A 26,099-nucleotide genomic window follows, 5' to 3' on the forward strand; every position below is an offset into this window, starting at 1 on the left:
CAATGTGCAATGAGTTTTCCAGAACACATCTGGTTCTGGGAATTTCCCACATTCCCAGGCTGGACAATTGGATTTGATGTCTGTAGGATTTGCAGACTGAAGTACAGCAGCAGCCTTCCTAAAATAACTGTTTTTTGTACCTTAGGAGTCTCCACTGTTCTATTTCCTACAGGAAAGACCAAATTTGCAGGAATTTCTGTCCTGTAATATTTCTATGAAGTCCAAAGCCCTTTCAAGCTGGACACAGGTAGGTTAAAGTTCTCCATCAATTTTCAATAACACACATTGGACAAGGGTTCCCTGAGAATGACAGATTTTTTTTTTTTTGTTCTTTTGCCTTTCTTTTAAATTTCAGGCCAGTACAACTGTGACTAATTGCTCTGCTCATAAAAACCCAACACATGTTTGTGCCTTTTGTTTTATAACACGTTTGCTCTATTTGGTTTAATTCCTCCTTTCTCAAGCAAATTATTTTTATATTTATAGTAGAAAGCCCTGAAAACTGTCAATCAGTGACTGATAGCACACTATATATGCATAGTTAACATATGCAGCAAGATGACTCTACTTGTAGAGAATATTAACCCTTATATTTAAGATTATTAGACTCTTCAAATGTAGCTGCTGCACACATAAAATAAGAGGCCTTCTATTTCACTAAGCTATTTCTGGTTTTCCTCAGGCAAACAATACCAGAAACATGCCATTATGTCTAATACCCTTATTGATTTATACATATAAAAATGCTAAAACTAGTTTCAATCACTTTTAAAACAAGCCTCTTTATTAACATGAAAAATGGCTCAAAGCTCGTGCTCACATCTTTCTGTAGTAAAAAGTCTTTGCCTTTTTTTTTTTTGGTAACTTAACTTGAGTCGCTAATATGTTTTGAAATACCATCTGTAAAAAATTTCCACTCTATCCCCCAGTGTGCCTGTCCGGATCTGCCTCTGGCTGTATGCATGCTGCATCACAAAGCATTAGGCTCATTGGAAATTAATGGAGAGGCTGAAATCTGCTTTCAAATGCTTTCCAAAAATCCCCAAAGAAAACAGATCCCCTGTGCAACTTTATTTTTAATGGTGTTGCACTTAAATTTAAGGAGGAGCTGAGCTAAATTCCAAGTGACATGTATTCTGCCTCGTTTTAGGTGATTAAAACAAATGGATTGTTTAGTGATTCTCAAGATTTTGCAAATATCTTTGCCTCTGTTCCAACTGGATTCTTAGCTTGCATCCTTTTAAAGTAAAAACTAGAAAATAATTGTCTTTTAAAAAAGCCATAAAGGCAGTCTTAGAAAATTCTGCTTTGAGATTGGAGAGCTCTCTGAAGTCAAGTGAAATATAAAAATTGGTGAAACTGATGAAACTATATTAAATAAAGGCCAAACTAAAGGCATTATGTCAATTTGATTTGAAGGTCTTATCAGCAAAATACATTCAGGAAAACACTACCTTTTGTGCAACTTTTTAAAAACTTAATTTTGGGAACTATGTTGTCTGTGAAGAGGAGCATTTCAGCTTTGCCAAAACTAAAATCTCGTATTTCAAACAGGGAAGGTTTGCAAAGAGCCCATCCAGAAAGCCAGAAGATGTTTCCCAGGGTGCATTGACAAAATTGGCTGCTGCCCAGTGTCCCCACTCCTTGCTGCTGCCACCAAGGGTCATTGCTCTCCAGCAAGCCATGTGGAGCCATTCAGCTGCACTTCCAGCAGTGGCTGTTAGCACTTTTCCCATCAAAGAAGTAATTTTCCACTCAAGGTGATGCATCAAGATCCCAAAAAGGGTTCTTTGTGGCGAAGGGATAATTAATCCCAGCATGTCTGCAGGGAGTGAGATGGTAACAGCCCAGATATCCAGGGGTCCATATCTGAGGGCACCACCTCCTCTGAAGCTCCTCTCCCATTGCCTACTGAGCCCGTGCCAGACATAAAGGAAAAGCAGTGGAATTGGTGAAATCAAAGGAATTATTTTCAATAAATAATGCATAAGAGTAAACTCACCCTTTTCCATTTGCACAGAAGAGTTTGCTGTACCTTTGAAGCTATTTGTTATTCAGATAATAATATGTAAATACAGGAAGTTATCCTTGACTATTAAAAATGTACTGCAAGTATTTAACATTAAAAATTCCAGATACTTTTGTTTAATTTTGGCTATCTCTCTGCCTCAGCTGGTGTTGCTGGTGCTGGACAGAGGCTGAGTATCAGAGTGTTACCTGGAAATGTAGGGCAATAAAAAAGTTTTCAAGGTAACTGCTGCAGAGCTCTTCATGAATTTCATTAAGGGTTTGCTGTCACGTTGCAGTGTAGTGGTAAGGAGGAGAATAGAGGAATGCAATATTTTTCCACTATCACTTCAGCTAACAATGTTTTTTATGGTCTGGGGAGGATATACAACCACGTTTGGCAAACAATCCCTTCTTTAATAGGCTCCAGTGTATTTCACAGGAGACCAGCTTTAATCTCTGGTCAAATTCAGTTATGCAGCAGAATGTTTCTTTCTACCTATGTACAAATACAGGATAGTTGGAGGAGTAAACCACCAAATGGGAGGTCAGCCATAAACTGGATAAACTCCACCACTGCCTGCCAAAATTGTAGCGAGAAGCTCTTTGATCCTGACTTGTCCCAACTGCTGCAAGGCTGGTTGTAGCCCAGCAAGGTAATGCTCCCCTGGTAATCACAGCACTTTTCTCAGGTGGTGCACAAGCTCATTTGACTAACCAGCAATAGCCTTGAAATGTTTGAACAGTAGTCACGGGCTTCCTCCTACTTTAAATGATCAATTCCTATCAGAGTAAAAACAGAACCAAGTTTATGGTGTGTGGGAGGAATTATGGTTCAAATAGAGCAGTGTTCCAAGAACAAATGCATAAAGAACATTGATTTAGCACTGAAAATGGGAGTATTAAATCCAGGATGTTTAGATGCTTTATATGGGATTGAGGAGAGAGCCTGGTGGCAGCAGCTGAGTGTTCATAAAAAGTCTGAGTCAGGCAGGGAGGACAAAGGAAGGTGCATGTGCTGTGTGTGGGTAGGAAGCTGCCTGACAATCAGATGATGGAGCACATCCAAAGCTCTCCATGAGCTCTAGGTCAGGATCCCACAGGATAAATCATTGGGCCAAATCCTGAAGTGCAGATGGAACTTTACTCTCCCCACATCTTCCCCAGTGATACTTGCAGGGTTGTTCTCTAAGCATCACAACTACTCTGTGAAATGTCCTGTTCAAGGAAAGCACCTGAGCTTGCCTTAACTTCACTGAGGTTATTCATACACTTAAAACTAGGAACATATTTAAGTGCTTCTTTGGACTGGAGCCTAATTGCACTTTTATAGCTTTTGTTTAAATTAAAGGCTAGTTAGAGGTGAACAGCACAGTATTCAACAATTTCATGCACTTAGAAGTTAAATGTTAACAACAGTTCCCTTCTAACTATTTATGTTGCTTCAGTTTGTATAACTTGAGAAAACTCTTGTGGTTTTATTTAGCTTTGGTTGCATTTAGAATTGCAAAAAGTTTTTAAAAATCCAGCCACATTTACTGTCTAGCATACAGCCAATACCTAGAGCACGCACTTTATAGCAGCAAAACAGTGCAGTGCATGGGGATTTTTTATATTTATGAGCTCTTATCCTAATTTAAAGAAAAAACAGGTCAACATGTGCTTGCTTTTCACTCAGGTTGACAGAAATTAGGCACACATCCTAGACCAGGCAACAAACTTAAGTAAGGCTGTGAATTTGAGCAGGCCAAGGACACTCAGAGCCTTTTCCTGGCTCTGAGATTTGGCCATTGCAGCACTTCACTGTTCCTGCCCAAACCAACCTGCTGAGAAACTACTCCCCACTTCACTTCATGTTGTCTGGTATCTTTTCTGTCTTGTCCACAGACATTTTAAATTCACATCCTCAGTGTTTGCAGAGTTCAATTAATTTGCCACCACAGAGAAAGGCAGGAGTGAGCACCATCACCTGTGTGCCCAGCAATCCTGCCCTTCCTCATCCCTCATCTGCAGACACACACATCCAACCAGATCCTTCCAGGCTCTTTGCTCAGCCCTGCACTCAGGGAAACTTTCCCCCCAGTGCTTCCATGGATTCCCAGCTCTGTCAGGCAAAGGAGGGGAGTGCTCCTCTCTGAGCAAACAAAACACAAATTCCCTGTCTCTTGGTACATGGGTTAATAACTCCAAGGCAATGAGGCAATGGAGTAGCTGGAGGTCAAGCATTTGTTTTCAGGCAGTGTAGAAAGTACAGGAGCAAAGCTTCAATGTCATTTTTATCTTGGGTTTAATGTAAACTTCACCATGACCCTCTGGGAGAGCTGTGTCCCAGTGAAACATCCACAGCAGGGATGAAAGCTTGCTCCAGTCACTGAATGAGACAGCTGCTTGCTTTGTGGATGGAAATAACTAAAATTTATGCCTTTCCTCTGAAATTTTAGGGGTACAGACTAACTTAGCAACAACGCCCTAGGGTATTTTAGTGCACTGTTTTAATTATAATTGCTGCTATTAATATTCCACCATTATTCAAGTCTGAAGCACTGTGCCTGCCTGAGAGGTGTGTTTCATTCCACCCCAGAGGCCAGCCCACTGCTGGGGCCTTCAGAAGACAAAATGCATAAATGCAGACTAACAGAAGTCTGGGAGTATAGAATAAATAATATACTCACCCCCTGGAGCAAAGAAGAAAATAAACTAATTAAGGAATTATTTGACAACCTGAAGGCATCTCTCACAGGTAAAATGCAATTCCAGAGGGTTTCTTTTCTAGAAGCTGAGAAACAGGGAGCCTGTGCAGAAGCAATACACAGAGATGATATCTCCAGTAATTTAAAGCTGCCTGGAGCCTCACTGATAAATCCTGACACACCAACACCACCTGAAATTGTGGGTGCACTTAGACCAAGCTCCTTTGGTGCTGCATCCAGCCAGGTGCCTGGGTTGACTGTGGTTTGTTTTTGAGACCACAGCAGAAGGTCCAGAAGCAATGCAACAGAAGACAAGAACATTTCAGAAAGCAGCAGGAACAGAAAATAGAGTCCTCACACTTCAATATCATAAAACTTTCAAACAGCTGAACTGGCAGGTGCTGTTTCAGAGAAACCAAACTTTGGGAAGCATCTAGATCAAGCTAACCAAGACAGGGAGCTAACCTTTTCCAGCCTATATCTGTCAGGTACTTCTGGGTCTGGCTACTTTTAAGAGTCTCTCACTTTTATTAGCACTAAATTCACTCAAAACAGGAGACACAGGCAAAACAAGCACGAACTGACACTATTAAAATGAAACACTGCATCAACCTGGAGTTCACAATTCAGTTTTATTTCAGACAGAAGAGTAAATTGTCTGACATTTTGGCCTGGTCATGTTTTTACCACAAAGACACAAACAACAACAACAACTAGAAAACCTTGAGGTTATGTGACCTGAAACCTTGACTTTCCTATGCTATGAAACCTATCCAAATAAAATAGGAATAAAAACCTGCTAATTTTTAAAGCTACATCAGGAAGTCATCTGGAGATAACACCTCACACTGTCAGCAGAACTAAATTTGCATAAGCCTTTTTAAAAAGAAATGAGAAATATTATTTCAAACTGTTAGAACTCCTTCAAAGCCCTACAAAGAGTCTCAGGTATAGTATAACAGAGATACATGCAAGGAAACATAAAAGGAAAAGAAATGCCACCCTGAATTCATTGCCTGTCTTGTTCTGTTACTTCTTTTTATCCTGTAATGTGATATCATGGAGTGTAACATAACATGACAGTTCAGAAATTTACAGGAATATCCTTTTCTCCCTGGAAGTGATAGCAGGCAACAACCAGCCACGGGCTCAGGGGAGGGAAATGAAAGAAATTCTCAAATGCCAGCACACAGCTGCAAGTCCTGGCTGGATCTCAGCAGCGCTTCTGCCCTACAGATATGCATTTACCTATGAAAGAGCAGCTCACAGAATTTGTGGACAGCACCCCACCATTGCTCTTCTTTAGGAGGAAATACTCTTTTTACCATGGAAATACTGGGGCTTTCTGGTTTCAAGTTCAAAAAATTACCACAGTCTCTAAAGCATACTTTAAAAGGGAAAAAAACTGTGGTGCTTAAGGTGAATGTGCAGGTCACATGAGACACATTTAGTCTGAGGATTGGTGAGAAAAACTGAGGGATGCAAAGCAGCTTTTTGATCATTGTTTCTTTTCCTCCCAGCTGACCAGGCTGCCCATCCTGGCAGGTCATTCTTCAGTGAGTGTTGCTAGCACAGAGATCTGGTCCTGTTTCTGCATGCCTCAGAGCATGTAACACTTTGGGCTGGATTCCCCTGCAATCCTGTTTGGGCTGGATTCTCCTGCAATCCTGTTTAATCTGGCTGCCCATGGCTCCTGAAGGAGGGACTTGCAGAGGACATTACACCCTGCACATGATAGGCAATGCTGCCATGGCATCTCCATCCTCTGCACAGGCAGCCAAGTCCATCACCCCAAATTAGATGTCTAATTTCTAGTCCCTGTTATGCAACCCACCTTAGGTAAACTATTCATGTATTCAAGAGTACATTCTGGTGCAGACAAATTGCAGGGAATGGCTTCCAGCCTTGCTGCATTTAAACACAACATTGCAATCAGTTATTTTTCATACTCCCTAGTTAATCAAATTCAGCCTTCACTAAATCTACATTTATTAGTGCTGACAGTCATGCAGAACTTGTCTTCAACAATTAGTATACACAAAGGCACTGCAAAAATGTAGAACTGAAAAATTACTGCATCTGAACATAAGGTGGCTTTTTGGAAAAGGTTGTTCATTTTTATGGCTCTTTTTAATTTAGCCTTTCTGGTTCTCCTTTCATCCCACGGGTCAGTGTTAATAATCAAGACCTATGTTATACACTTTGCAGTATAATTAAAGTCACTACTTAATTGGAAAGCCTAGCACTAAACAAAAGGGAATCAATAATGAATCTAATGGGAAAAGCCAGAGAAAACATCTATTGAATATCAGAAATAACTGTGAGACACTGCCATGTGTCCAGCACTGCTGCTATGGAGACAGCATGGAGCCTGCTGATGGGGAGGCTCTGCTCATGAGCCATGTCCTGCAAAGAACTCTGGTACTGGCCTCAAAAAGGGGATGGAAGCTTTCTCAATATATTTTTGATTATTATTGGGAAACAGTCACTGTTTTAACCTGTTCCTCAGTCTTCTCATTGGAGTAATTTAACATTGCACAACTAACTAAATATACAAAGACCTAAAGGTGGTCTGGGATTTGGGAGACCAAGGTTTGAGCCCACATTCCACCTAATCCATCATTATCTGTGCCAGGTGAGCAAAGCTCCAGAAGAATTTGGGAGAAAACCTGAAATATCTTCATAGACAGGGTCAGGTCATGGCTCCAGGCCTCAGCAGCAGAGGGACTGTGCTGATACAGAGCAGTACCTATGGTTTCCTCAGAGTTTTCTTGCCCAGCCAAAGAAAAAGGTGGATTTTTTCCTCTCCTTTGAGGGATTTGCACAGTTCCAGCCTGAGCCCCTTACAGCCAAACAAGAAGCATTTCCCAAAAGGCAGAGACAAGCCTGTGGCATACTCAGGGATACACAAATAAGCACAGCTGGCCCAGGGGCAGCACTGTGAGTGAATTTAGGTTGTCAGCTGATATCCCAAATGAACTGAGTCAGAACTACAACACCAAATGCTGGGGAGGAGCTGGTCAGAGCCCAGCTCACTGCAGAGGAGGAGCACAGGGATTCACTCAGTCCACACCAGCTCCTCCTGCTCCTGGGCAAGGCAAAAATCAGCTGAAATTGGCTGCATCTCTCTGGGGCTGCATCTCCACTTGTTCACACAGCTAATGTGCATGCAGAGGTGCTGTTTGTAGGTGATTCACAGCCCAAGGAAAATGCCCAGCCCATGTAACTTGACAAAGCTACATAAACTCCCAGAGCATGTGTCTGCATCCCTCTCCTTCACCCTGCTCAAAATCCACATCTGGACATTGATTTGGGATCTAATTAAAACACTTCAGTTAGTTTCATCTCTTACTGAATTTCCCTCCAATAAACAATCTTAATCTGTTGCCCAGAGGTAATTCTGTCTGCTCCGTTTTCTCTCTGTTTTTCCTTCTCTCTGCTTCAATTTACGTCATATGTTCAGAGTGGGCAAAAAAAAAAGATTTTTCAGAATTTTAGCATGGTTTTTAGATTGATTGAGAGTGGGTGCAAAAACAAAGTCAAATGCTTTCCTATGAAAAATAAGCCTAATTGAAATCAAAATATCATGCCTATACTTTGATTGTGAAACACTGTTCTGCTTAAAAAAAATGAAATGCTTAATTTCAATTAACGTTTCATTAAACTGTGACCTGATATTTAATCTGAAAGTATTGGTAGAAGCTAGTAATGGAAAATTCATCATTTCAAGAGTGATTTTTTAAATGGGAAACTAAAGGTTTCATTGGTCTAAACTCTTTGTTTAAACAAACATTTCACAGAAGATGTTCAGCCTAACACAAAATATTTTTAGGCGTTTTTTTTTTTTCACTTGTCATTTTCTGCTAATCAGAAATTCTGATTCCTGGAAAGCTCTGAACTTCAAATATTCCTTGTGAAAAGGCCCATTACATTGCACTCTGGTTAACCTGGAAAGGGTCTGTTTTAATTTGCACTTTCTTGTGTCATTTCTCTAAGTGGCTCAAGGAACACCCAGCATCTCCAGAGGATTTGAAAACAGGTCACGAGGCAGAGCAAGCAGCAATGGTGGGAAGAACCAAACAACCCCAGACCCAGCCTTGTCCAGTGCACTGATCCCAAAGCTGATGCTTTGTGAGAGCCATCTGCCTTCGTGCCCTGCTCCTGCAGCCACGTCCAGCGGAGCACGGGGGTCATCCAAGCACAGCACTGATGACCAAGGCCATCCAAATCCAGCACTGAGCCTCCTCCAGCACAGAGAAACTGCAAACACACCCCTGATGGGGCTGCAGAGAGCTGCTGACTGATGGCTGAAACAGCACAGGGGCTCCCCAGACATCTGCTGCCCAAAGAAAGGGTCCAGGTTGAAGGGGTTGGTTCTGCCTTCACAGAGAGCTGGAGCTCAGTGGCCACTGAGGATCATCTCTGACAGCAGGGCTGCTCCCCAGCTGCTGGCCTCACTGGAGCTGCTGCTATTAAACCTTTGAATGAGCAAATCAGAGGTCTATTTACCCAGCCTGCCCCCTTGGTAACATTATTTGATCAATTCCGGAATTCTTTTTGATAGGTAATTAAAAAAGCTTTTCCTTAGGTATGGAGTGGATTGAACCATTAATTACACTTCACAGCCCTAGAGATGCAATTCTTTTGCAATTGTGAAATGTCTATGGCAAACCACAAAAATGCTTGCCTCCATAAAAGAATTGAATAAATGAAAGCAATTTCCTCAAGACCCAAATTTCTCTGAATTTTATGGCTTAAGACTTGAGTTGCCACAGCATTAATAAGTTTGTTCTTTAGGGCTGAATTTTCTCAATACAAACGTCCACGACTGTAACACAAAGAAAATATCTTCTTTGGCTGATAGATCCAGCAGACTGAATCCATATATTAATATTATTGTTATCACTGAACTGCCACAATGCACTGTGCATCCAGTTGCTCAAAAAAAGATCAGTTAAATTAAAGATCCTCACCAAGCAGCGACAATTTTGTGTAAAAGCCAATTTAGCCATTATGGAAGCTGCAGGATCATATTAACTTTTCTCAAAAGTATGCATAATGCATGACAGCAAGTGGTTTTGACAAGTGCCTGAGTGTTTGTGTCTGTGTGTGTGGATGTGTCCTGCATGTAAAGAAAGCCCTGAAGTAATTTAAGTTACAAAGTCAAGTGATAGAAAGATAGAAAATGCTGGATTTACAGGTGTTGCACCTGTTCAATTCAACCCCTTGCTATCCAGCCTGTGCTTCAAAAAGAGCAGGGGAATTGATGTTATCCTGAGAGACAATGCTTTTGTTTGAAAGCATCTGGTTAGCTGACACTTCCCAATTTTCCAGCATGCTACACTGTAAAACAAACAGCTTTTGTAAGTTTGGGGACCTTTACCCCGTCTTTGAATGACATCCCCTAAGGTTTTGGACATTTCTACTTTCCTTAACTTTGATAGTCAAAATCTACTGTTACATGGGGCTTCAGCACCTCTGCCTTCATGCATGACTGGGAAGGACTGAGTCTGATCCTTTGTTACTGGAGCAGGAGCTGAAGTTTTGGCTAGAGCTGGCAGCAGTGGAGGCTGTTGTTTGCCAAAAAGGGCAGGAGGATGAAAACTCTGCCAGACTTTTATAGCCACACAGGGAAACCTGTTCTCCTCTGCCCAGTGCCTGCAGGGGTTTAGGTGGCTGACCCTGGGAAGTGCAAAACCTCCACCAAAATCTCAAAATCAAAATCTCCACCAAAATCTCTGCTCTGTTGCTTCAGGTCTGGTTTTGACTGTTCAGTCAAACATTTTCCCATTGAAATTATGGTAAGAGAGGCATGGACAGAGCCCAGCAGATTTTACAGCATTCCCAAGGGCAGGATTCAGGACAATTCTACACCTAGACATATTGGGAGGGATAGCTGCCAGGAATACAAGTTCTTATGCTTTCCTACACACAAGGTTCATTGGCATCAGGAGATTATTTTCACTCAGTGCTCAGGTTTTTTCAATTATGACACTCATTTTATATATGGAAGAACATATATGGAAATTACTCCAATAACACTTCACCATCAAATAACACTTCTCCCAGAGAACCACAGAACAAGCTCTAGCTTAGTTGTGTGCTTGCAAAACAAAAATAACCTGTTCCTTACAAGAAAATGGTCTCTTTCTTCCATCTCATAGAGGAAATAAGATGTGTTAGTGAGGACTAGAAGTCCTGCTAATACTTTACTGCTGTGAAGAAAAATCAGGACATTAAACATTCTGAGCTCCCTGCAACATATTTTCTACAGTGGTATAGACCTTGAAAAACTTCAAATATTATATTATTTATAAAATATAATCTGATAATATAATCTCTAATAGATATTCAAAAATCTCTGATATTGAGAAGAAAAAGCTGGGATATATTTATCATACCATGCTAGAATCAAACTGTGATTTTGTAATTATTGTGTGATCTGTAATCACAAGCAAGAAGTTTACTGCCATTGCCTCTATTTGGCACACAAACAAAATTTGCTGTTGTCTCCTGTACCAACAGAAATCTGTATCCTAAAGAAAAGGTTTCTGAGCTAAAAGGAATAAAAGCAGTGGCAGCAGCAGGTAGGAAAGCAGAACAAAATGTGAGAAAAGCATCTTGAGGGCTGGAGTACCCACCCAGGTTTGAGGCTTTGCTGCAGTGGAAGGACAGGGGGAGGTGATTCCAATTTAGGAGCTTCTTGGTCATGCTGGCTGACTCTGCACCTCTGTAGTGCAACATATTTTTTAATTTGCTGCATGGGGATGAAAATACCTCCTGAAAAGCAATTAAACTGCCAAGTGTTTACGAACCTATGCTTGTAGATGGAATAGAAGGCTTATTCTATCAGAATAAGAGAGTGGACAACGGTGAGAGAGGAGTTCAAATGAAGTAAAATCCAGTATTTCTCATCAAGCTTGGAGTATGATTAAGCTTACAAAGTCCTGAGTTTGCATACTGAAATCATGTTTACTTTCATAAATTGTGCCTGTGCAATGTAGACTTGAGTATAAATTCTTCCCGTTCATATCTTTAATATTGGTTTGTGAAAGTACATAGGTTGGATATTTCAAATGGAAGCCAGAATGGGGAGAAAGCAGAGTTTAATACTTTGGGAATGCAAATTCAGATGTTTTTATTCACAGGCTGGACTTGGACTTTGTACATGGCCTTGGACATTGATTCTACCTTGCTCCTCAATTTAAAAATGAAAAGCCCTCTCCTTTAAAAAATGGACACTTCTGGGAATGACATGAATAGAAATCACAAGCAAACTGACAATGGAGAGGGGAGACCACTGGGCAAGTGTGCACACAGAGACATTGGACAAGATTTCAAAGTCTGTCTCAAGCCCATGGAGATTCAGTTCTCTCCAAAACATAATTAGAGTGTCTCTAAACCAGACTCTAAACCAGAGTCAAGCTCAGCCTTGGTACATGTCCTCCTTGTGCTGGGGGCCACAGAGCTGGCTGCAGTTCCAGTGGGGTCCCAAGAAATGGAGCAGAGGGTCAGGATCCCCTCCCTTCCCTGCTGCCCATGGGGAGGGATGAGCCCAGGACACCTTTGGCTTCATGAGCTCCATGTCAGCCAACACCTCTGCTGCTCTCAAACCTTCTAAGTGGGCAAAATCTTCTTATGCAAAGACCTTCTACCTTCCCCACACACTCTCACTCATTTTCCATAGCAAATTCAGTCTGAAGGGTTTTCCTGTGACTCATCTAGAGGCGAGTGCATCAATTGCAGCCTCTAGATCTAACTAGAACCACCTCAGGAGTGTTCAAACATGACAAGGGAGGCAGTTCTCCCAGTAACACAGATATTTAATCATCTGGCATGGCCTGATGAGATACCCACAATGAGAATGTCAAAAAGCTCATCTGAGTGACTCATCAAAGCTCCTAAGCAAAACTTGGGAGAGCATAATCTGAAGTGAAACATCCCTGCATTGCAAAGGGTCTCATGCCTCTGACAGCTGCTGAGCTGGATTTGAGCTCTGCAGCCTTTGCTTTTGCATTTCCCAGCAGAACACATCTCATTTATCCTCATCCCCCTGCCCACAGCAGCAAATAACAGCCAGGTCAAACCTCACCAAGCTCCATTTGGGAAACTTCACTTTGACTTTAGGGTCTCTGGGCCTCATCTGATGCACAGCTCCAATATTTGCATAACTACAGACTCCTCTTTCCCCAGCATAATTCCAGGATGGATTTTTATGATACATCAAGAGAGGAGAGATGAGACCATTAAACAAGTCAGAGTACATCAAACGTGGTATCAAGGCAGTAGATTGTCTTCTTTTTGCCTCTTCTGATACCTGGGTTTTAGGTTTTTTGTAGCAAGGGTTTGAGAAAACAAATGCTGAGTCAATACTTCTGGGATCAGTTTAATATGCAACACAGCTAAAGAAATTTGTAGTTAAGCTGAAGTTTTTTTTTTGGCAGCTTGAACTACCTAAAATCCTAATTCAATTGCAACCTACTCACAGACCACGGCTGTTTAGCTTGGCTAAACTTTTCTCACCATTTAATAAGATACTTTTTTATTTAACTTTCAGTTCTGCCTAGGAGCCCCAGTGGGTCTTTTAAAACAGAAAATTATTATTAGAAATTAATTAAGTATTCTTTTCAATTCTGTCTCCTGAGAGCAACTAGGCATTGTTGCTGATCTCCTCTGCATTAAGACATTACTGATTGTCATTCATGGGATGATAGTGTGGATGTCTCATCTGGAAAATATATAACTCCATAAATATGAAAGATTTGAAAGTTATTTAATACAAAATATAATAAATCAGTGCAAATAATAAACATGTAATTGCAATGTCAAGCATAGCACAGGCATGTGAAGACTATAAACAGTGGAATAAAAATAGACACACATTCCAAAGACAAAAAAACCTTACTGCAATTACAGGACCCCGATGGATTGCACTTAGTCCATGTTTCAGCACACTGCAAACCCTGACTAAACAATTCTAAGAATATCAAATGCAATTAAAGACAATTGATTTGATAAGCTGGGGTTATTTTTAAGGGACCAGTGACTATAAAGTGTTGCACTGCTCCCCTCCCACTGTACGTGACTACAAGAGGCACAGACTAAATCTGCAACCTCTGAAGGCTTTTTCTAAATGAACCAAACCCAAAAAGCACTGATATCCTGATGTAATTTTTGATCTGAGACATTGAGCATGCATATTAATGTACTACTGACAGAATTAGCTATGCATTTAATTTGGCACTTCATGCTTGAGATGGCAGTTGGTTTATTTCATTTTCACTCAGCTCAGGGTATCTGTACAAGTAACTGCTGTCATATTCCAGCCAGAAAGGATGTGAGGAGAAGAATGGCACCATGGCTCAGCAGAACAACAGTCAATCCCTTACTCCAAATAATAAAGCAGAATTCCACTTACTTTTTAGGTCTGTAGTCAGGGATGGACCTGTCCAGTGATATCCTGTCACTGAGCTGGGCATTGTAACCATATTCTTCATACTTAGTCTCTGATTCATGGCTATCATCTCTCAGGGTAGCAGCCATTCCCCCCTGGCCCAAGCCTCCTGGACCTTCAACTAATCCCATGGGCTTTGCCAGACCTAAATGAAACAGATTAAAAAAAAGCAAATTATTAATATAAAGGGTATAGACAGAACCTTTTCTGTGACACAGAATGTTTTCAGATAAATGAGATCTGAACTCCCAGCTCTTAAAACCCTCATGGCTCTGTGGAAATTATGCTCAGTTTCTCAAACCAAAGTCCAAATCAACACATCTCGTAGTATCTCTGCATAATGAGCAAACTATAAAGAATCAATTAGCAGCTTTCATGATTCCTTCTTTTTCCAAAATGGCTAATTATTGTTAAGATAATTAAGAAAAAAATTTTCCCCATTAGAACTGGAGTGTCTCCCCATGTAGCCCATTAAAGCTTCACTCATTTTAAGGGAGAGATGTTGAATTTCTACCACCTGTGGGTGTGCCAGTTTAACTCCACATCAGTGTCAGTTCTGGTACCTGCTCTGTGACTCCAGGACCACTGCAGCCCTGGTCCAGGTTTGGTTCCTATGGACTGGCCACCAGCTTCTGTTGGGTAGGAAATACAGGATAAATCTGATTTCACTGCCTGAGTCAACAGATGGGTGATTTGGACTCAAATACACCCTGCCCAGCCTGTTGCCACAAAGATGTGCTAAAAGTATTTTAATGGAGCTGACACTCCACCTGGGAATCACTCCAGATTTCCTCTGCACTTCACATCTGACAAATGAAATATGTAAGATACTCAGCTCTGTAGAGCTCACAGAAGCAGAAAGTTTGGACACTCAGTAAGTGCTGAGAAATCAGCCGATTAACAATGCATTTACAGGTTTCATTCACTGGTCAACTCAAAAATAAAAATAAAAATAAAACAAAACTAAACCAACATAAAAATGCTTGTATGATCACATCACCAGGAACCTCTTCCATGGCAACAGGCATTTAATTTGGTGCTGAATCCTCATAAATAAGCTCCTCAAATATCCTGTGTTTAATGTCAAAGCTCTCCTTTCCAAAAGGCTGGCTATCAGCAAGTCATTATAAATGACAAAGTTATTTATAATGACCCTGGGAACACCATACAGGATGTGTGACTCTCCCCCAAATCATTTACAACACCAAGTAAAGCAATTAGAGCTTGACCCACTCAACATTTTTCAAATCAAGACTTTTTCAAGAGGAAAATGACATTATTTCAACTAAATGATTAAAAGAAAGGAAGGAACCGTCAGCATTTGGTAGCAACAAACACACATGGCAGAACAAACGTGGGACTGCTTCTCCAAGGCCCATTAAGGAGGGCAGTTCAGACCCTTGTGAGGAAATTCTCTTGCACCTCACTGCAGACAGAATTTCCTTACTTGTTACAGCTCCATCACCATCTCTGTTTAATGACAGACAGCCCAGAGAGACATTGGTTCATTACTGATCTGAAAGGGTAAAATTTTGCATTTTTTCCCTCAGTGCTTATGACAAAATCCCGTTCTGAGATAAAGTGCAACAATACAAACAGTCACAAATTAACATAAAAGGAATTCTGCTCCTGAATTTCAGACACTGCTGACAAAAACACATAAATGCTGCAATCATTGGTGAGTCAGGACAGATCTTGCTTGTGTTTGTGTCTTTGATGCCTTCATGCTCCTCATCACCATGCACTGAAACGTGACTAAAACTCAAGACTAGTCTGGATTTCAAACCAGAGAAATTCTTCTAGTTTATTAAGTGAAGCACTTCAATCCATGTCAATATTCTGAAAATATTTTAGGGAGCTTCATTTTGAAGAAAATGGTAACATTTGTCCTTTTTGTTCCAATTTAGGATGAGAGGCTACTTGGCACATCGACTTTCCTTTGGAAAAATTTGAACAGAGGGCCCTGCATGCCTGGCCTGACAATGATTCCTTGCTTGAGTAATTACAGAAATTACACGTCTGAGACTCCACATCTCTCCCCACTCAAAAGGAAAAGCAGAGCAGCCTAATCTTCCTGCATGATACAGACTTAGACTCAACGGACACCAGCAGCAGTGATGCTGCAAGCTCTGCCTGACATGCCCAATATATGGAATCTAAAAGGAGCTCAGTTTCTGAGAAAAGTCAGCTGTACCCTCAAAAAAAGAGTCAAATTAAACACTTTAAAAGTCAAAATCCCGGAAAACTTGACAAAGCCTATGTCCTTGAAAGACCATAATGTGGAAATTCATTTGATGATCATTTGGAATCATCTGGGCTAGGTTCTGATATAACATCAAAGCAAATTGAAGATGACTTCATTAAAATTAACTGACCTGCTTTAATTAAAGGGTCTCCAAGATGTGATGTGCTCATTTGACTTGAAACAACAGTCTAATTCCAGTGGTTGAGAACTTTATTCTTCGTACTATATGCTCTTGCAGTTTATGGAACAAAACACTTGAGTCTTCATGGCACAAGTAATGTGAGAATGAAACTCCACCCCACAGGAAGCATCAAGCACTTGGATATTTTACTTCTGAGAGAACTGGTTAGACAGCCTGCCCAGCCATCCATGATGACAATTATTTCATGTACCTTTTTCTAAATCTGATATTCTAGCTCCTTGTGCTGCTGATCTGATCCTGTTGTGGGAAGGAGTCATCATTTGTCCAGCTTCCTCTCAGAGCATATTTCTGTGAGCTTTTTGCTCCAGCTACCACATTGTAGCTTAGTCTGACTGACAGTTATCCCAGAAATGCAGTAACATTGACCAAAATAAAGCAGCAATTAAATAAATGATATCACATTGCTGCCTTCTTCAAAAAGAGCACTAGAGTGTCTCTGGAAGGTCTTAGGAACAATGAATATACTGTATTTTATGTATGTGTGTGAGAGGCAGCAATTACAGGCAATGTTCCTCAATGCATGGTTGGTTAGCCAGACCATGCCTCACATATTTCCATTGCATTTTCCATCTCAAAGTTGATTTGCTGTTGCTTCAGCAATTGTCTCCTCAACAGAGGGCTTTCTCCCATCACTTTCTGTGTCACAATGATGACTTGCTAACCCCCAAATCCACAGTTACTGCACTGGTCAGCCTTAAAAAAATTAAAAAAAAGACACAGAAAAGGAGTTTCAGTTCAGCAGCATCTTCACAAAAATAGGTTGGTATCAGGAATTGGGATCAGGGGACAGGTGATGGGATGAGCATCCCCCAGCCTGGCTGAAGCAGAGGCTGCTGGTGAACACCCCCCAGCACATCCTCCAGGCCCTCATCTGAGAGCACTTTTCTGTTTTCTTCTTGTTTTGAAGCTCATTGCAGATTTTCATCTTCTTCTCTTACCTTTAGGTTATTCACCTGCAGACCAAATTCTCACCCATTTTTCCACAGCATCAGAGGGCAAGGCACAGAGCCAGAGCCAAGGACTGAGATCATGGGGCCAGCTCTGAAATGGGGATGTGCAGAAAGGGGATGCCCAGTGAGCAGCTATTCTTCAATCTATCCTTTCTTTAAATTTTCTGGACTAAAAATATCTGCAGCTGATACACTGGGAATGGTCATAGACTGTTCCATGCTGCAGATGACAATGAGGTCACAAATAATTAGTGTCTGTCATTCATTTCAAATTTATTGCTCTCACTGCAGAGATTTCTGTGTAGGACAGAAATTGGGAGAATGGAGAGCAGAACAAGCCAGCCTTAGTTCCTTAACCAGATTAATTACTCCACAGGATGCATCATTTTCTAGGAAGAAAAGAGATCTTCTATTTTTCATCATAAACCCTGTCACAATGGGAAAAGTACTAAGGAGATTTATATGAGAAACTATGGCAAAATCTAGATCAGATTATGGCTGTGATTATTTTACTATCATTTTTTTTTCCTTTTTGCAGCACAATTACGGGCAGCTGTAAATCAGGTTCAGCCAAGGTTCTCAGACAAAATTAAACTTCTGACAAATCAAAATAAAAATAAGTGATTGAAAATAATAATAGAATGTCATAACACTGAGAGAACTGCTGCAAAATCTGCAAAATGCCCTTGCTGGCCAGTCTCAGCCCCAGCTTGAGAAGGGCTCCAAAATCCAGGCTTCTCAGCTTTATCTACACATACAACCTCTGCATATTTGAATAGCTGCAGAAAAGTATTTCAGTTTCTAGCACCTTCAAAGGAGGGAATAAAGCATTTCTTCTAAAAAACCTGGCACAGGTCAAAAAACCTGACAGAGTCACCCAGGAATTCTACCTGTGACTCCTGAAACACTTTAACAGGAAACATAAAACTCATCAGCAAAACAGTTGTTTCCTTCTTTCTCCAATTATTATTTCTCAGCTGAAAATATGACTGCATATCATGTAAAGCAATAAAAATCTTTGGATCCTAGCTCAATCAAAAGAAAAAAAAAAAAAGAATCAGGGACAATAGCAACTCCACATAGATTGACAAAGCTGACTTTCAGCATTTCCAGTTACAGCTTTGCAAAGAAAAGAAAATGGTTCAGAGATTCTGGACTAGGTTCAGTAACAGCTTAAACAAGACTCATCTTACAATATCTTTTTAAGCTATTTTTACACAAACCCACCTGTTTAGAGGCAGGAATTAAAGCAGTTGCAACTACTGAACAAGCCCCAATGCTTCCACCTTGAATTACTGTATTGTGCTAATTTTGTGATCTTGTTCTGTTGCAGTTAGAAACCTCAGCTGAAGGTTAGAGCCTCAAAGAATGGCATGGAGTGAAGCACTGATCTTCCTCCTTCAGGAGCTGCATGTCAGAGTGAAGCACAAGAAAAGCAGCTGGTTGGAGGAGGAGAAGTGCAAGGCAGGTGAGCCATTCAACACTAAGCTAAAGGTCTCAGCTCTCCAGCTGTTTGTAACTTCATTTTACTGATGCCTAAAAATAACTATTAGCTGATGATTTCTAAAAGAACACACACCAGAGAAAGGCTCTCTGGTGTAAGCAGCCCCTTTTCTCTCACAGCCCCATAATGGCATAAATTCAGTGAATGCATTGGCAGTTCACTGCACTAATATTAAACCTGAAAAACTAAAAGCATTTTTCTGTTGCAAGCACAAGGATCAACAATATGCAGGAAAAAAAAATCTTATTTGGAACTATTTCACTATTTGACAGAGTTTCAGCCAACTTTGCAAACAGTAGCATGCAGCATGGGGAGTTGCTGGTGTCTAGCTCATGATTCAATCTAAATGTTAAACAGAGCCTGGCCCTTAATTTCTGCATATCCCAACTTTCCATATCCCAGATCAGCTTCTCCCACCATGACCCTGAAGCAAGCCTACATAATATGTCAGATTTGCTGCCCAGAGAACTGATCTGAATTTTGCCCATATCAAAAGGTGCTCACTTTCTGAGCTAGAAGGAATGCTGAATGTGGAGATTTATTTTACATACAGCAACATCCAGCAAATCACATCCCACAGGGATACAAGCTCCAACTTTTGGAAATTGGAGAACAACAAACAAAACCCCATCTAATTTAAGTGACTCCAGCACTTCCATTTATCTGAAACCCAAAACACAATCTTATTTTTTTATAGTTGTACTCAAGTTTGCTGCATCCTTGCTTGAAAAGTTTACATTCCCTGGTGCCTGGTATCAGCCCCAAGTATCTCTGCAGATATATCAGGGAGAAGACAAACAGCATCCTGCAGCTGATGGCTTGAAAAGGACAAAAGTACAGCAACCTGTGAAGCTGAAGCACTTGCTTTGCAACTTTTTGCCTCTAGAAACAGGGGGTGCAGTGGTTTTGTAGCTTAACCTCATCTCCAGACCCCAGTGGAAAGCCTGAGACAGCATTTCTCAGTCTTGGTGCCCAGATGAGAGGCAATGCTATAAAAGACATCCATCTGTGAGCAGGTGAATGATAGGGAAGGGGTGAAGTGATTTGGGAGCTCTGCCTGGAGGGGGGCTGCTCCTTTCCCACCCCCAGCAGCCAGTCAGGCAGAGAGTGCAGAACCAGGAGCCTGGGAAATTATGTGGATTATCTGGAAAGAGGACTAATATCCAACCCCTTGTGTGCTTTGCCATATGTTTCTTCTTCAAAACAGGGACTTTTCCAGGTTGCAGAGAGCACTCTGAGACACAACATGTGCATATCTGTCAAATGCTCAAAATACATTTTATGGAAAATTCCATGAAGGTGCCCAGGGCTGTTCTCAGCAGCTGGGCTGGAAGCTGACCCTTATTCCATCCTACACACTCTGCTCCCACCATATTGATGCTTTAATCCTTAAATCCTACATGCTAACTCCTACCAGGACAGGATTTGGCCAGGAAATTTTTTTCCTTAGAATTTCCATGGCACGTAGTCCAGACTCAGGATACCACTGCAGCAGGTACTACATGAACCCAAAGAGCTCATGTTGTCCTTAAAATCCTAAATCCTACATGCTAACTCCTACCAGGACAGGATTTGGCCAGAACAGTTTTTTCCTTAGAGTTTCTATGGCATGTAGCCCAGACTCAGGACACCACTGCAGCAGATGCTAGATGAGCCCAAAAAGTCAGATCCCACCCCAAAGAACTCACCATCAATACAGGTAAGAACCAGATGCAAGAAAGATAATGAAGAAAGGAGACATGAAGGCAATATAACAAGGTCAAGGTGTTTCTGAAATGATCCTTTTTGTAGAATAGCTTGTGATAAAAGCTCCCTAGTCATTCAGGTAATTTTGAGATGATGAAAGGTGACAGTTCTGTGTCTGTAGAGGGAAGGAGTCCATCTCTGGTAAAGCTGCCCCCTGCCAAATGCAAGACTTAATACTTGGAGGAAGAGAAGAGGGATATCTGAGGAAATAAAAAGGCTGAGGTGTAGAAGACAGGAGTAGCAGGACAAACTGTGTTAGTCCACCTTGGCACAACGTGGAGAGGGATCTGGTTCATCAGTGTTGACAAAAGGCCTGCTGGGGACACAAAGGAACAGGATGTCCTTGCAGAGCCATGTTCACCCTGAATCTGCTATTCAGTGGTGCAGCACACACACCACTGCCCTCTTACAGTTGCCTCATCTTTTGTTCCTTGGCTTCACAGAAACTGCAGCACTGCGTAGGCTACTGCCTCTCTAGACACAAAATTCATTAGTGCTTTTTAATTGGAAGAAATACTGTGTTTTTATGTACAGATATCTAATATCAAAAGTAATTGCTTTTATAGAACACTCATTTGGAGCTGGTTACCCCTTGAGATGAGAAAATGTATTCTAATTACAACAGATAATTCAGGAGGAGATAAACAGATTGAGGACTGGAAGGACCAAGAAATAGCAGCTGTACAGTCCATTGGAGATGAAGATAAAAGCTCATTTGTGAGGTAGGACACTGATCCCAAATTTACAGATAATAGGAGAGGTGCCAGAGTTTTGCCAGAATTTTGATATAAACAAAAATGGATTTCCTCCTCAAGCAAGGAAGAGCTGTATAAGGATACATTTTGAGAGGCAAAATAAAAAGCCCCTACCCCAGATGCATAATTTTAAATTATATGTGTGAGACTGATTTTTTTTAAAATTTTCCTTTCAATGATCAAAAAGTTCATTCACAGAGAAAGATCACTTTGTTATCTTTAAATAAATAACAGATGCCACGATTCTTCTAGAAGTTTTTAAATCCCAGCTGACTCGTGGTTTTTGCTGGTGAAACATAAAATGTATTTTTCTCTTCAGGGCTTTGGAGGAAAGCCAAAAAACTCCTCTGGTGATGGCATAAATCTGGAGTTGAGGGGGAGGAGCTGAAATGTTGGTGTATCTGCCTGGCAGCCCACTGATATTAAAAGGAAACAGAATCTGAGTGTCATCAGTTTGGCACCTGTCCTCTGGCAGTGGCCAATACCTGAGGCTTCAGAGGAAATGAAACACAAACGATGAAGCACTTGGCCAATTAAACTCTGCTCAGTCCCTGGAAGCAGAGCTCCCTCTGAACCCCATAGGCAGGTAACTAAAGCCCTGAAGCATAATATTAGATTACCCTCATTATCTTAACTCAGACAGGTAGAAACAGGGCATAAAACTACCCAGTGTCCTTTAAAAGCCCAGCCACTAATATTAGATTCAATGGGCTCCTGCAGCAATGAATTCTCTGCTACTGTCACGGTCAGAGTGTCACCAACTCACATGAAATGGATCATCTGTATCAATATATTAGATTTGCTTTAATTTTTCCAGGGAAACAGAGGTGAAAACTCCTGGGTGAAGTGATCATTAAAACAATAACAGAGCCATTCTAGAGGAAGGGAGAGCGACTTCTCCTTGAAAAGCTCCATGGTCCAAGAGCTAAAACTTTGGGGTTGTTTAATTAGATTCAGGAACAAGCTGGTTCAGCCAAGTTAAAGGGTTTTAATTTCATAAAAGAGAAAAATATCTTGTGAAGAGCAAGGAGTTTGCTTGTGTTAATCAAAGGTAGGGAAGGGAAGCAGTGGACCATGGTGGAAAGGGAGGTGTGACCCAAGGCTCTGACAGGATGGAGCCACAGCTGGAAAGCTGCTGTTGGATGCAATGACATTTCCTTGACCCTGCAGAGCTGACTGCACACCTCTAATCACTAAAAATACCCCTTTTGACTTCTGGTGCAATTCTAGATGAGAAGTCCCTGACTGCTCTATTCTCAGACCAGCTCCACTACAACAGTCAATCCCACAGGCATAGGTTCCAAAAGGGGAAAAAAAAAAGTCTTTAAACACAAGGGACTAAAACCAACCAAAAACAACTACGTAATTTCAGGTCCTATGCAAGTTCCTACTGTTCTAGACTCCATTGTGCTGATAATAAAGTCCAAACTCACCAAAGGCTCTACCACATCTGACATTGCCCAACCTGCCAAATTACTGCCCAGGGTTCACCCTCAGGTCTCTGTCTCAGAGGGATTTTGTCCAAGGTTAAGGAAGATTCTTCTCTCCTGCTCAAGGGTGTTTGGAGAGCCCTGACAAGGGCCAGACAAGCCCATCTCCTGCAGCATCATTTTGCAATCATGCTCCACATTATTTGCAGACACTCATATGCCTCCCTGCTCATTTACCTAAACAGCCTGCTATTAAATTAAACTAACATAATCACACAGATAGCTTTCCCAACAACAAAGTCATATAGAACACTTTGCTATTTGTATGGCTGAAAAGCTCCTGGTCGTTCAGATCATTTTGCACAGCAGAGGATGGCAGCATTAAACCCAGACATGGGAGCTGCTGGAACTCAGAGTCACGTCATGCTTGAAAGTGGATCTCCATTTTCCACTCCTGTGAAATTACTCACTGAGTTCACCTCTGGCAATGCAACCACAAAAAGGAGCCAATGTTAACAACCACAGACCTGCTGGCTACAGCCACTGCTCTCCTTCTGTGCTCCAAGAGCCACTGCCTGCTCTTCCTATTGGCATCAGAGAATGAAGTGATCTGAGAAAGTCCCTGGGTTTGTCAGAGCAGGGCTGGCTCTCTGTCTGCTGCCTCTCCATCTCATCATCAGACATTTCTCCTTGGGAATAGATGGGAGAAGACATCAGCTGCTGTTGAGGATGAGAGATTTCAAATACTCCCACAAAATCTCTTGAAAAACAGTTAATTTGGATATTGGTTTTCTCAGGAGCCAGAGAGAGCCTTGATTCCTCCCCTTTCCTTTCAGTGTGGTATTGCCTTAAAAGCTCTGTAAGGGTGACATACTTTTTTTTTTTTTTGCATCATTGCACATTGGTTTCAAAACATACTCGTTTTCCTGACAGACTGTCTATTTCAGATCTGTAGATCTGTGTATTTTTCTTGACCTGTCTTTGTATTCTTCTTTCTCAGCCACATCTTTGACACCTCTCAGGGAGCTTGGCTTTTGGCTCTCCGCTTTTCCTCCTCTTTCCTGCCTTCACTTTATTTTCACATCTCATGTCAACATACACCACAGCTGTGCCTTGCTTGTCAATGCCAGGCTGCAATGCCTCCTTCCATCAACCTCTTAATATGTGTATGATTTAATTTCCTACCAGCAGGACAAGTCAGCTCAAAAACAAATACAGGACACATTTTAAACAGCAAAAAGACACTCCTGAACCCAGCATCTAAAGAAAAGTGCTTACAAATTAACAAATTATGGCATATTTGAAGCTAAAATGGATGAAGTAAATTATTCTGCAGAGTCCTTCTAATTGATGAGATGAAGTGACAGCCACATTTATAACAGATCTATCTACCAGAGAATGTGCGCTACTAAAGGTCTGAGTCTCTCCTGCTAACAAAGGGGGAATAGAAGGAGATTCCACAGTGCTGAGAATCTTACTTGGATTTGAAGTGCCTTGCTATTGTTAAAGGAAATGTTGAGTCTGGATGTGGTTTTGGCTCTAGAAAGGAAAGCTCTAGAAAGGAAAGCTCTTTCTTTATATTCATAAAAGAAAGCCTATTTAGGAATGAAAGACACGATGTTGCATGGATAGCTTGTAACATAAGATTAATCAGGGATTTATCAAGGACAAATAAAAAGAATTAGGTACCACATTCTCTGGGGGAAGCAAATCAAAGGATGAGATAGCTTTGCAAAAGAAAGGAGAAATGAAGATAAATAGCAATTGCCAATAAATTTGAGAAAATAAAGATGTAATGTTAGGGGGAAAATATTGGCACAATGTTATATTTAAAAGTGGTAATAAAAACATTGTTTACTTTGATTTCTGCCCTTTCTGGTTTATTGTTGATATAAAGATAAATTGACTCAGAGTTCCAGGAGCGGGAAAGCTACAATCTCCTATTACAGGCACTGTAAAAACCAGCTCTCCTATAATAACTGATTCATTATTAACAAGATTGGCTTCATTGCATGTGGGTATTTGTAGGAATTGACTGTGACCCAGGGCTGATTTGGGCCCTGACAAACCCACAGCAGGACCCCTGGGCTTGCCTTGGAGAAGGCAGGATGCATTTGGTAACAATGTGCTGCTTTGATCTACCTACAGAGCACGTTTAAATTACCACACATATATAGAATTCAGATCATATATAAAGACAAGTTTTTGCAGTTGTGAACCAACCTTCTTCAATTTACCTTCCTAATACCACTGACTGCAACAGTGCTTATCTGTTTTTCACCAAGGCAATGTAAAAAGAAACTCAAGTTTTGAGACTCAATTTTTCTTCAAGCTTTCCTCTCCTTTATGCCAAAATTCCATGAAAGAAGGAATGTCCCTGTCCCCTGATGTGTCTCTGGTTTGTACTTACGACTACATTATGAGGTGTTAAATTGCACAGTAAAAAGAGAAATGAGGACAGTGATAGAAGGTGCCTTTATACAGCAGAAGATCATCCTTCAGTGGAGAGACTGGCATGAATCAAAATTTGAATTTCAGGAACCCGAGTTCTGAGTTTACAGCTCAGGCTCATCACTCCTCAAGGACACCAAGCAGACACTGCTCTGCGGTCACGCTTGAACTTCAGGTCACACCCACATTGCTCCTTAGCAGCAAAAGCTTTCCAGCACCAAGTGGAGCCAGGGAAGGGCAGGGCTGAGCCCTGGGATGGGATGGGATGGGATGGGATGGGATGGGATGGGATGGGATGGGATGGGATGGGATGGGATGGGATGGGATGGATGAGCAGCAGGATGCACGTCACACTGCTGAGCACAGAGCACCAGGATTGCTGCTCTGCTCGCTCATAATTTAATTATTCACTCCACTGAAAGGCACTGAGACAGGCTAGTGGGATCCCAGTCTGCCATTTCAGCAGGATGAAAATAAGGCAGGCTCTCCTGCAGTACTGGTGTAGTGTCAGGGAAATGTCATGCTGCTGTAGTTATTAACTGAAATAAGCAGGAAAGTAGAGAAAAAATGCTTGTGCTATAATATTGCCAATTAACAGAGCAAGCAAAGAAGTTCCATGTGGACTTCTGAGTCTGATTCCTTTAAAAGCTCAGAACTTAATTTTC

The 26,099-nt window shown here is 41.3% G+C and overlaps 1 protein-coding gene across 1 annotated transcript in view; it reads right to left on the reverse strand.

Moving 5' to 3' along the window:
- Positions 1-26,099, reverse strand: part of GALNT9 (polypeptide N-acetylgalactosaminyltransferase 9) — a 132,508-nt gene that overhangs the window by 93,479 nt on the left and 12,930 nt on the right. The window contains exon 2 of the mRNA XM_036393115.2: positions 14,116-14,296. Coding sequence (XP_036249008.1) covers positions 14,116-14,296 — 181 coding nt within the window. The remainder of the gene's footprint in view (positions 1-14,115; positions 14,297-26,099) is intronic.

The sequence above is a fragment of the Molothrus ater genome, chromosome 18 (assembly GCF_012460135.2).
Source record: "Molothrus ater isolate BHLD 08-10-18 breed brown headed cowbird chromosome 18, BPBGC_Mater_1.1, whole genome shotgun sequence".
Classification (NCBI taxonomy): domain Eukaryota; kingdom Metazoa; phylum Chordata; class Aves; order Passeriformes; family Icteridae; genus Molothrus; species Molothrus ater.